At 41.0% G+C, this 12,406-nt stretch overlaps 1 protein-coding gene across 6 annotated transcripts in view; it reads left to right on the top strand.

Moving 5' to 3' along the window:
* Positions 1 to 3,986: 3,986 nt before the first annotated feature.
* PPP2R5D (protein phosphatase 2 regulatory subunit B'delta) overlaps positions 3,987 to 12,406 on the top strand; it is a 73,242-nt gene continuing 64,822 nt past the window's right edge. For 2 of the 6 annotated variants that reach the window (XM_089529090.1, XM_089529091.1), the window contains exons 1-2: positions 4,000 to 4,389; positions 10,842 to 10,949. In XM_089529090.1, the coding sequence (XP_089385216.1) occupies positions 4,222 to 4,389; positions 10,842 to 10,949 (276 nt within the window). In that variant the 5' untranslated portion in view covers positions 4,000 to 4,221. Of the gene's footprint in view, positions 4,390 to 10,484; positions 10,663 to 10,841; positions 10,950 to 12,406 lie in introns of those variants that run through there. The other 4 variants (XR_016281676.1, XR_016281677.1, XM_089529089.1 and 1 more) reach the window with 3 other exon arrangements.

A 12,406-nucleotide genomic window follows, 5' to 3' on the forward strand; every position in this document is an offset into this window, starting at 1 on the left:
ACCGCATACTATTTCAATCATGTTTTTCTAGGTATTTGAATTAGCAATGGCTGTGTTTACTATGAGTTTAATCAAGTATTGAATTCTGCATCAAACATGCACCAATTTTCTAATAATTTAAATACCCTGCTCTGCTTTGATCAGCCAGACATTCTTTTTTTTACTAGGGACAACCATGTTAGCACACATTTATGTACTGCATGTTTCAGTAACAGCAATATTTATATAAGAATAGTATTTCTATGACAGCATAATTGTGTGCAGGTTTATTTGCTTAATGTTCTATTCTCCCTCCTTCTAAAAAGATTTTGGGAAAGAATATACCATATATATCAACTATGGTCCCAAACACACTGCAGAAATAATCCAGTTTCAGGCCGCTTCAACTGCCATGGCTCAGTGGTAGGGAATCCTAGGAATTGTAGTATATTGTGACACCAGAGCTCTCTGACAGAGAAACCTAACTGTCTCACAAAACTACAGTTCTCAGAATTCCCTAGCATTGGGCCAGAGCAGTTAAGGTGGTCTCAAACTGGATTATGTGTGTTTTGGACCTATATGTTGAGGGCAGATCCCTTGCCTTATGCGGGGGATCCGTTCCGGACCTCTCAGTGTAAAACAAATAGCGCATATGCTCAAGCCCCATTGAAAATAATGGGTCATGTGCCAAAGAACTTACAAAATTCCAGCAGACATAACTATTTGTGTTCACCTTAAAGGCTGGATGGATGAAGAGGGAATTAGCACCACTATATTCCCACCTAGGCATTCAAAAGGTCCAGAAGGGGTGTCATGGAATAGAGAGCAAAGGGAGGCAGTGGTTCTTTTAGGATTTCCTGAGATGGACTAAGTTCTCACCTTTTGGCACTCAATTCAGAGAAGGCAATGCTATATATATAAGTACTGTACTTTTATTCATATATAGTACTGTACTTTTATTCATATATATATATATATATATATATACATACACACACACACACACACACCGTACTTAACTTGGCCCATGGATAAGTCAACCCATTTTTTTTTGGGTCAGTTTTTTTGACTAAAATTTCTAGACTTATACACGAGTATATAAAATAGTTCACTATCATTTAGGTACACTGAGGATGTCATCCTTCTTGTTTTCATTTTCAGCTTGTTTCCTAACAATATTAGGAAAACAACCCAGCCAAGAAAAATGAAGCTAATTTAAGATCTACTAATTTTAATTGTCACTGAGTACTTTATTGAAATTCCCTCTGACCTCAATATCTGCAATATCCCATAGGAGTGTGTAGCAAGGTCAGTTTAAAGTGGTGTATCTTCTAATCTATCTGTTTTAAAATTAGAAGACATAGATGGAAACATTTAGAAATGTTTGGGTTTTGCATATTAGATTACAAAAGGAAGTGTACAGTATAAAAGTAATCGGGAAAAGAGGAAGAAGGCAAGAATATTTGTACAAATGAAATTTTTCTTTGGAATGAACAATGCAGAACATGATATTGAAGCTTCTTGATTTAAGCTTTGTACAAATGTTTTAACTGATTAATTTAATTTATTGATTAGTTAATTTATTATATAAAAATAAAGAAAGAGAGTCAGAATGCTGGTGCCACAAGAAGCTACAATTCCCAGGATTTCCTAGCACTGAGCCAAGGCAGTTAAAGTGGTCTCAAACTGGATTATTTCTGCAGTGAGTTTTGGACCTAAATCTACATTAGGAGGAACTTCCTGACAGTGAGAGCTCTTGGACAGTGGAACAAACTCCCTTAGAGAGTGGTGGAGTCTCCTTCCTTGGAGGTCTTCAAACAGAGTCTGGATGGCCATCTGTTGGGTATGCTGTGATTGAGAGTTCCTGCATGGGTTGGACTGGAAAGCCCCTGAGGTCTCATCTAGCTCTATGATTCTATGATAATTATTTGGATTTTCAAGATATCTGTTCTACAGTCTCTGATAGACTGTTATTATTATTATTATCATTATTATTATTAGGTTCTTCAGAAATCTGTTCTACGGTCCATGGCAGTAATATTGAAAGAAACCCACACATACAGACAGATACCTGCACAAGAACTCCAATCATCACCCAGGACAAAAAAGAAGCACAATCAAAACATTGGTAGACCGAGCAAAACGCATCTGTGAACCCCACTTCTTGGAAGATGAACTGAAGCACCAGGACCGGGCTTTACAGGCTAATGGTTATTCCAGCTCAGACATCAGAAGGGCTGCCAGGCCCAGGAAAACCCAGAGAAGTGAAGACAAGCAGCCACCCAAAGGGAAGGTATTTTTACCATGCATCAAAGGAGTCACAGACAGAATAGGCAAAGTAATATTCAAACAAAGGTTTTTATTGTTGTTATTATTTTCAAGAGGTTTATTCTACAGTTCTCGATAGTATTAAACTAAGAAAGGCCATTATTATTATTATTATTATTATTATTATTATTAGGCTTTTAAAGGAATATGTTCTACAGTCCCTGATAATATCCAGGGGTAGCTGTGTTGGCCATTTAGCAAACTGAAACAAAAATCCACCAACCGAAATGCACATTTTGAAGCTCCACTGATAGTAACATTGAAACAAAGAGGGGTCATTATTATTATTTAACTTTTAAGGGAGTATGTTCTACAGTCCCTGATAGTAATATTGAAACAAAGAGAGGTTATTATTATTATTATTATTATTATTATTATTAATGCTTTTCAAGAAATCTATTCCACAGTTCATGACAGTATTAAAGAAAGAGAGGTCATTATTATAATTATTATAGTATTTGGCATTTAAAGGAATTTGTTCTACAGTCCTTGATAGTAATATTGAAATACAGAAGGGCCTTTATTATTGTGGTTAGTGCTATTATTATTATTATTATTTTCAAGAAATTTGTTCTACAGTCTCTGATAGTATTGAAACAAAGAGAGGTCATTATTAGTATTATTTGGCTTTTAAAGGAAAATGTTTAACAGTCCCTGATAGTAATGTTGAAAAAGATCGAGGTCATTATTATTATTATTATTATTATTATTATTATTTGGCTTTTATAGGAATATGCTCTACAATCCCTGATAATGATATTGAAACAAAGATGGGTAATTATCATTATTATTATTATTTGGCTTTTAAAGGAATATGTTCTATAGTCTCTGATAGTAATGATAAAACAAATCGAGGTCATTATTATTATTATTATTATTAAGCTTTTAAAGGGATCTATTCCACAGTCCCTGATAGCTGGGGGTTATTATAATTTTAGTGGCTGCTGTCCTTTGGATCCCATTGTTTGGTACTGTATATGGATATATGGTAGCAGCTTAGCTAGAGATAAAATTATTATTATTATTATTATTATTATTATTATCAAGACTTTCAGTACTGCTATCAAGGACTGTAGAACAGATTTCTCGAAAAGCATAATAAATTTGTTATTATTATTATTATTATTATTATGCTTTTCAAGAAATCTGTTCTACAGTCTCTGACAGCATTATTGATAATAATAATAATAAATGTATCTCTAGCTAAGCAGCCACCACATATCCATATACAGTACCAAACAATGGGATCCAAAGGGACAGCAGCCACTAAAACTGTAATAACCCCCAGCTGACAAGACATCCCTTTTATTTCTAAAATTATTATTTTGTAAGGGAGGAATGATTGAGATGTGTGTGTGTGTGTGTGTGTGTGTGTGTATATATATATATATATATATATATACACACACACACATACAGAGAGAGAGAGAGGGGGGGGGGACTGCAATGCAGGTGGTGCCTTGTTTCCTGAGCACCTGGGTGACCATTCCCTCCCTCAGAGAAAGAGGAGGAGGTTTTACTTCAGACTAGGGATGCTTCTCCTTGACAATGACACAGAGAAACCAGTGTGTGTGTGTGTTTGTGTGTGGTTGTGTGTATCCTTTGTTCTGTTGGCCTTTAATTTGACAAAGAGCGTCTCTTTCCCCTCACATTTCCCTTCCTGAGGCGGCCATAGTGACCTATATGCTGCCTATCCTGATTCCTGGCTGAGGAGACCATCTTCCCCCCTCCCCTTCCCCCCTCCCCACCATTTTGGTCCCGCTTTGCCTATTTTTTAACCTCTCCCTCCTCCCGCCTCCTTCGGCTGTCTATCAAGCAAATTCACCAATGGGAAAAATGTCCTCCGGCATCCCTGGCCAATGAGGCCCCCTCGACGAAGCGGTTGCTGGGCAGGTTTGGGAAAGAGCGGGCCCAATGGGGGGACAGCCACCCCAGCGCAGAGGCAAGAGGAGGAGAAGGAGGCGGCGGCGGGGACGAGAACCAAAGGAGGAGGCGCTCGGGCGGGAGAGATCGAGGGGCGCTGAGCGGGTCCCTTTGGCTCTTGCAAGGTCCGGGATGCCCTACAAGCTGAAGAAGGAGAAGGTGAGGGGCTGGAGGGCGCTCTGTCTGGGGGATGAATGTGGGACGGGGGAAGGGGAAAGGCCTGGCAGCAGGGCCTCCTCCTCCTCCTCCTCCGAGGCCTTGGGCGGCGCAGGGGCCGGTGCTGCAGCAGCTCCTCCACTGCCTTTGCCTGGGCCCTGAAGGAGCCTCCTTTGCTCATTCAGAAAAGCCATCAGTCCACACAACACACACACACACACCTGCATAGGGTTTGCAACACACACACAATTGCAAAGGGGGCAGGGCTAGCTAGGTTTGCAACACACACACACACAGTTGCATAGGAGCAGGTTTGGGTAGGTTTGCAACACACACACACAATTGCAAAGGGGCAAGTCTAGGTTTGCAACTCACACACAATTGCAAAGAGGCAGGTCTACCTAGGTTTGCAACACACACTTACATAGGGGCATGTCTGGTTAGGTTTACAACACACATACACACACTTGCATAGGGGCATGCCTAGCTAGGTTTGCAACACACACACACAATTGCAAAAGAGCAAGTCTAGATTTGCAGCACGCACACGTGCATAGGGGCAGGTCTAACTAGGTTTGTAACACACACACACACACTTGTATAGGGGCATGTCTAGATAGGATCACAACACACGCAGGCAGGCACTTGTATAAGGGCAGGTTTGCAACACATACAGAGACACTTGTATAGGATCAGGTCTAGATAGGATCACAACAAACACGCACACTTGTATAAGGGCAGGTCTAGGTAGGTTTGCAACACATGCATGCATAGGGCAGGCCTAGCTAGGTTACAGCACACACAGAGAGACACTTGTATAGGGGCATGTCTATATAGGTTTGCAACACACACATACACAGACACTTTTGTATAAGGACATGTCTAGCTAGGTTTGACACAAACACACGCTTGCATAGGGGCATGTCTTGCTAGATTTGCGACACACACACAATTGTAAAGGGGCAGGGCTAGGTTTGCAATACACACATGCATAGGGGCAGGTAGCTAGGTTTGCAACACACACACTTGCACAGGGGCATGTTTAATTTTACAACAGGCCCCCTCCAATTATTTTATAAGGGCATGTCTAGCTAGCCTCCCCCCCTCCACACACTTGCATAGGGGCAGGCCTAGCTAGGTTTACAAGACACACAGACACTTGCATAGGGGAATATTTAGCTAGGCTTGCTGTACGCGCACACACTTGCATAAGGGGCAGATCTAGGTAGGTTTACAACACACACACAGACTTGTATAGGGGCATGCCTAGCTAGGTTTGCAACACACATTTGTAAAGGGGCAGGTCTAACTAGGTTTACATCATGCACACACTTGTGTAGGGGCATGTCTAGCTAGCTTTACAACACACAGAGGCTTCTCTAGGGGCATGTCTAGCTAGGTTTGCAACACACACATTTGTAAAGGGGCAGGTCTAACTAGGTTTACATCATGCACACACTTGTGTAGGGGCATGTCTAGCTAGCTTTACAACACACAGAGGCTTCTCTAGGGGCATGTCTAGCTAGGTTTGCAACACACAAATTTGTAAAGGGGCAGGTTTAACTAGGTTTACATCATGCACACACTTGTGTAGGGGCATGTCTAGCTAGCTGTACAACACACACACACACACACTTGTAAAGGGGCAGGCCTAGCTAGGTTTACAACTTGCATAGGGATATATCTACTTAGGTTTGCAACACACAGAGACTCTTGTATAAGAGCATGTCTAGCTAGGTTTCACACATGCACATGCATAGGAGCATGTAGGCTTGCAACACCCACACACTTGTAAAAGGGCAGGCCTAGCTAGGTTTACAACACATACACTTGCATAGGGGTATGTCTAGCTAGATTTCACATACACACACACGCACTTACATAGGGGCATGTAGGTTTGCCACAACACACACACTCGCATAGAGACATGTCTAGCTAGGTTTGCAGTACACACACACTTGCATAGGGGTATGCCTGGCTAGGTTTGCAATATGCAAACACACAAGTTTGCAACACACACTTGTATAGGAGCATATATAGCTAGATTTGCAACACACACTTGTATAGGTGCATGTCTAGCTGGGTTTGCCACACACACATGCACACTTGTATAGGGGTATATCTAGCTATGTTTTCAACATACACTCTCGCATAGGGGCATGTCTTGCTAGGTTTCTAACACACAGAGGTGCACAAAGGAGACCCTGTACAGATGACAGTGCCTATCCTAGTGCTAGTCAAGGGCTTATTGTATGACTGAATGACAAAAAAAGGAGGAGGGGGGGAAAATAGGTCCACAAGCCTAGGAGATCCTTGCATGGAGAAGAGGCTGGTTGTGTGTGTGACTTGGTTTCTCACAATCAAAGAGGATGCCGTGTATATAAACATGAGTGTGTGTGTGTGTGTGTGTGAGAGAGAGAGAGAGGCAGGGTGTTGTGTGGTTCCTGCTGAAGGCCTAGCAGTGTAGCTTGAGCATGCACAATTTGGGGAAAAGGAGATAACTGCATGATGCATCGACAATCCCAGGGGTGGGGTGGGAATAGGGGGTGGAGGAAGTTTCCTTGCAGGGTTAGTAGTGGTGAGGTTTCCTCCAACCAGAAAGGAAGAAATAATGGACCTATCCCACCCTTACAACCTAGAGTATAATATACACACAGGATTCAAAAGACATAGCTGTGTTAATTCGGCAAATCAGTATGCAAAGGGATTTTGTAGCACCTTTGAGACTAACTAAAAGAAAGACACAGGATGGTACTCTTTGTGTGCTTTGCATACATTCATTTTAGGTTTTTTGAGGGGGTATATGCATGTACACATTTACCTTGTATGCAATAAATAAATAAGTGCAACAACTATTGTTGAGGCCACACATAGGGTCACACGTATAGATTTAAGGACAGGCTGCTCCCCTTTGACTTTGTGCTTGGATGTAAAGTTTTGGGATGGAGGCTGGGTTCACTTATGCCCTTCATAGTGAAGCAGGCCTTACCAGAGAGTATGGGCCAATCTGGCTGCTCGGTGTACACACATGCCTGCACAAACACACACACACACACACACACACACAGACTTTGCATATGTAGGAAGACATGGCGATTGTGCATAGAGGTGAATGGGCTATAGGAAAGATAGATGTCTGTATGTATAAGGGAGACGAGGAAGAGTTTTGAATAAATGTTTATGGAGTACAGAGTATGTGTGTGCTTTACATATTTGTGTGTGCTTTAAATAATGAGGGGAATACTGAGACACGGCAGACTGAATTGTAACCAGTCATACATGCAGTGACCCTGTTGAAAGATATTGCTCATGCAGCTGTAAGATGGGGATGAGAATTTTGCAACTCTCCAGATGGATTTGAAGTGCAGCTCCAAGCATTCTTTAACATTCCCTAGACTGTGAAGTCAAAGGCTTTCATGGTTGGCATCCATAGTTCTTGTACCATTCCATACCTTCCAACTGTACCAATTTGGGTTTTTTGGGCTATGTGGCCATGTTCAAGAAGACTTTATTTCTGACATTTTGCCTGCATCTGTGGCTGGCATCTTCAGAGAACGGTGGGATGGAAATGAGTGGGGCATATATACTGTGTGACCGGTCATATACCCTACTCATTCCCATGCCACCATTCTCTGAAGATGCCAGCCACAGATGCAGGTGAAACATCAGGAATAAAATCTTCTAGAACATGGCCACATAACCCCCCCCCCCAAAAAAAAACCCACCAAAAACTATTCCCTAGATTGCCTGAGACTGTGGAGTGACCTTGGACAAGATGCATGCTCTCAGCCTCAGAGGATGGGAATGGCAAAACCTGCTCTGAAGAAACTTGCCAAGAAAACCCATTGATAGGTTTGCCTTGGGGTCACCATAAGCTGGAAATGACTTGCAACAACAGCCTAAGACTGTTGGGAACTCCATACATTCCAACATTTCACAAATGAAAGCTGGCTGGGACACATGTGGCCCAGCAACATTTCAGTGTGATCAACATAGCAAAGGTTATCAATGAGGAAGAACACACAACCTAGGAGAGGCTGCAGCAGTTTACCAGAGCCTACTGGGAAATTCCACCTCTTTCCTCCTTTACTGAGTTAATTAACTACTTATGCACTTGAACTCAATTTGCGGCTGTTGAAGTAAGCTGAGGACAAAGGGGGGAAGTGAGAAGAAGAGGGAGGAAAAGACATTTGTATGGTAGATGGGAAAGTGGGAAGACAGAGGATTAAGTGGGACTGGTGACAAGAACTTGCCCCATCATGCAGCACTCCAGTCTCGAACTGTCAACCTTCCGATTTTCCAGTCGTCAAAATTGGCGTCTTAACCACTAAGCCACTGCATCCCTTTCCAGGCTGGAAAGACCCCTATTTAAAACCCTGATGAGTCTACCCTGACTGACAGCATCTCTTAAGGGTTTTAGTAGATATTGCAGAACTAAACGGATCAGTAGTCTGAGTTTTTATAAGGCATCTTCATATGCACCTTTTTTACCTTTATGAAGCAGGTGTTACAGAACATAACAGCATGCATAAAACAGGGATGGGCTTGCCAGTGCAGCCTGTGTACCTGCATGGTATCACATGCATTGTCATGGTAAAAAAAAAAGAGTGGAAATTAGAGTGTAATATGCCTGTGGAACTAGAATATAACATCAACATAGGCCACATTTTTACAACATGAATATGGATAACATAGTTTACTACAGTTATCTTTTTAAAAAGCTGTGTTGGAGTTCATTCAAGCCTCCACCTATATACATTTACTTGGGAATAAGTCCCATCAGACACTTCACTACTTTCTGAGTCATGGTCAGCACAGTTTCCCATGGGGTCCAAATTGGTTTGGTGGCAAATCATGAGCAACTTACCATGAAGAAGATTTCAGATTCTAGTTTCTTTTTAGTTCACCTTTTCCAGCCTGATGCCATCCAGTTATATTGGACTGTAATTGTAACTTCCCAGCCAGCTGCCCTTGTGGTCTGGAGATACAGAGTTCTGATAAAACATAGTAGAGGTCACCCAGTTGGAAAAGGTTGGAGTAATGAATTCAGCTCGTTTTTTGTGGGCTAGAAACTTTTCTGCACCTCTGAATGAATCCCTACCAGTATTGTTACAAGAGAGGTGCGGGGGTCAGACTGCACTAGACAACCCCATGGGGAAGAGGTTTTACATCAAAATGACTATAATTTTTTTGTGCAGTAATAACCACAATTGTTTTGTGTGCTGTATCAATATATCTACAAGGCTAAAGCTCTATGCTAATTTACTTTTGGAATCTTCTAATGCCCATGTGCTCCAGCCCTGAGTGGGAAAGCATGTGCATGAAGTGCGGAAAGACAAAGCTCTGTGGGGTCATATGGGGAGGGGGAGTAATGCCGATGGTGACCCCTTTTACACACACACACACACACACACACACACATCATATTTGGGATATATAGTTCTCTATAGCACTTTGGAATGTGTATTCTGTGTTTTGTAATATTACTGCAGTGTGGTTACTACATATAAATATATGATCATTGTATATACATTAGAGTTGGGGTTTAATTCCTTTGGATCATTGTTGTGATATAGTTCATTACATTGTCAGTTTCTCTCTGATATTCTTTCTGTGTTGGCTGGTATTCATAGTCACCCTGTGAGAAAGAAGGTGTAATTTTAAATTTCCTAGTTGTTTATGTCACTACTTTTGCTCTTACATTCAGTGATGTGGGGGAAATTACGATTTACGAGTTACATTTGTACAAAAAACATTACTAAGGATTCTGTACAGTCTGGTACAGGAGGAAATCCATGAGGTGACACCATGGGTTGCTGCAGTGAGTGACACCAACCCTAGTGATGCCACTGTTCCCTATCCTGTTTTGGCTCCTCACTCCCCATTTCAGCCTTCCCCAATCTTACTTTGTCCTCCCATGGGCTGGCTCTTCTACCCATATGTGATATGTTGTAAACTCTTTAGTTTCTTCCCTGTAATTTCTCTGGATCTACATTGCCAAAAGAGCTTAATTACTAGCATTTCCTTGGTTTGACAGATAAGCCCTGTTCCTTCCAAGGAGCTGTAGCAGAGATTGGACAGCTATTCAGCCTGCTGGGTTCTGATGTAGTTAAAGGGGTGGAGAGGAAGGGCTTAAGGAGTCAGATGCCCTTTCAGAAAGGAAAGAGAGTTGATCATGCCAGGGGAGCTGCTTAGATGATGGTCAGTGTGTTGCTGTACACAGATCTTTTTCTTGTCTGGAAAGAATATACCTTGGGCATCTACTTGTGAAACATGGTATACTATAGAAGTTTTGTTTCTGGTCTAGTCTCCTATTTCAGTCACTGGAATTCTAGTTTCATGATACTCAGCTCATGGTGTTATGAAACATATGAAGATTTTATTAGAGCAGTGCATCTGAAAATGCCTCTTCTCTTTTGTGTGTTTTGTTTTTGTTTCTTTCTTGTATTCTCCAGGAACCTCCAAAGTCGACCAAAAGCACTACAAAAGCTAGCAGCAGCGGTGGAGGCGGCAGTGGCGGCACTGGGACTGGGAAAGATGGCAGCACAGAGAACTCAGAAGAGGTAGAATGCTTTTTCTGCAAAGCTTTAAGTCATCTGTTGTATGGTGTGCTTTGTATACCAGTTAACTCTGAGTTAAATTCAATCTGATTGGCAGAAAGTTCTTTTGAACATGACTTTTAAAGTCTGAGGTCCTATATGCATATACTTGGGAGCAGGTACTGTTGATCATTGTTGGATTTACTTTTTGAATGGACATTAATTTTGGATTGCACTGTAAAATTGCTTTGCTAGCTTGGCTGTTTCTTCAGACAAGAAGCAGCTGCATATTGCCTACTGCACTGTTCCTTCTTAAAAGGACAAGTATGTGCATGTCTGTAAGTATACAGATCTAACTAGTAGTCTAAAAGAGGAGAGGAATTGTGGCTAAAGTCATTTCAGGATCTCCAGAGTTTGCAAATGAATTCAATAATAAATGGATGGGCAGCTGAAGCGTAGAGGTTTGTATAGGATAAACAGAAAGTTTATTGTGTTCTAGGTTTCTCTAATTTATGAGATCTTTAAAACATTTAATTTCCTGCTGTTGGCATAATAATTTGGTACACATCTGAGAGGTTACCACAGTCTTAGGAAAGGGAGCATGGTAACAATTAGGGAAAAAGTAGAAAGAAAGTTCCTAAAGAATCTGAAAAGTCATACTGTGGTTTTAACATCTAGCTTAGTACAATAGAGATTGACCTATGAAATCAAAATACAGTATAACCTTATCTGTAAACTTGTGATTTCCCCAGACAGCATGGCTAATGACTGCTATGTCTGGGAAATTCTGGGAACTGAAGTCAAAGAGGAAAAAAAATCCAACTTTTCTGCAACATGGGGAAAATAATAAAGCTCTATCGTACATGGTTATTTTAAAGATTCCAGTGAGATAATATATGTGGATTGGTGTGAACACTAAATATTGCTAATCGTTAATTTACTAGTTTTGTTTAAGGAGCAGTAATGTGATTATGACATAAACATTATTAAAAATTGATAAAATCTTTTGGGAGAGATAATTAAGAAGGGTGCAAACAAAAACTTGTGGAAAATAACTTGAACACAAAAGAGCAGTCGGGCTTTACCTTCTGAAGATAGCTGCTATTAAAGGGCCAGATGGCATGCTGTATTATTGACAAAGAAATTCAAGGAATGGTGCATAGGTTAAGAGACTTTGATTGTGACACAGAACAGTATAGTCTGCACATTAATAACAAGGTTTTTAATTCCACTCTGTTGCTCCTGAAGCTCAAGTAAATGTTAATATTTCTGTCTTTTTATCTGTGGAGCACTAAAGATCAGAATATTTGTTCTCTTGTTTAGCTTACAGTGAAAGAAATACTATCTCATTCTGTACCACTGCTAAATATAACACTGCAGCAGTACTACAGGTAGAGTATGCAACATGTGTATTGTTAAAGTTGAGGAAGTCTAGGTGGCCATAAGATTCTCTTTGACTTCTTCCTTTTTTAAACCTTTTA

The sequence above is a fragment of the Sceloporus occidentalis genome, unplaced genomic scaffold (genome assembly GCF_023333645.1).
Source record: "Sceloporus occidentalis isolate IW3139 unplaced genomic scaffold, rSceOcc1.0.p SCAF_6, whole genome shotgun sequence".
NCBI lineage: Eukaryota > Metazoa > Chordata > Lepidosauria > Squamata > Phrynosomatidae > Sceloporus > Sceloporus occidentalis.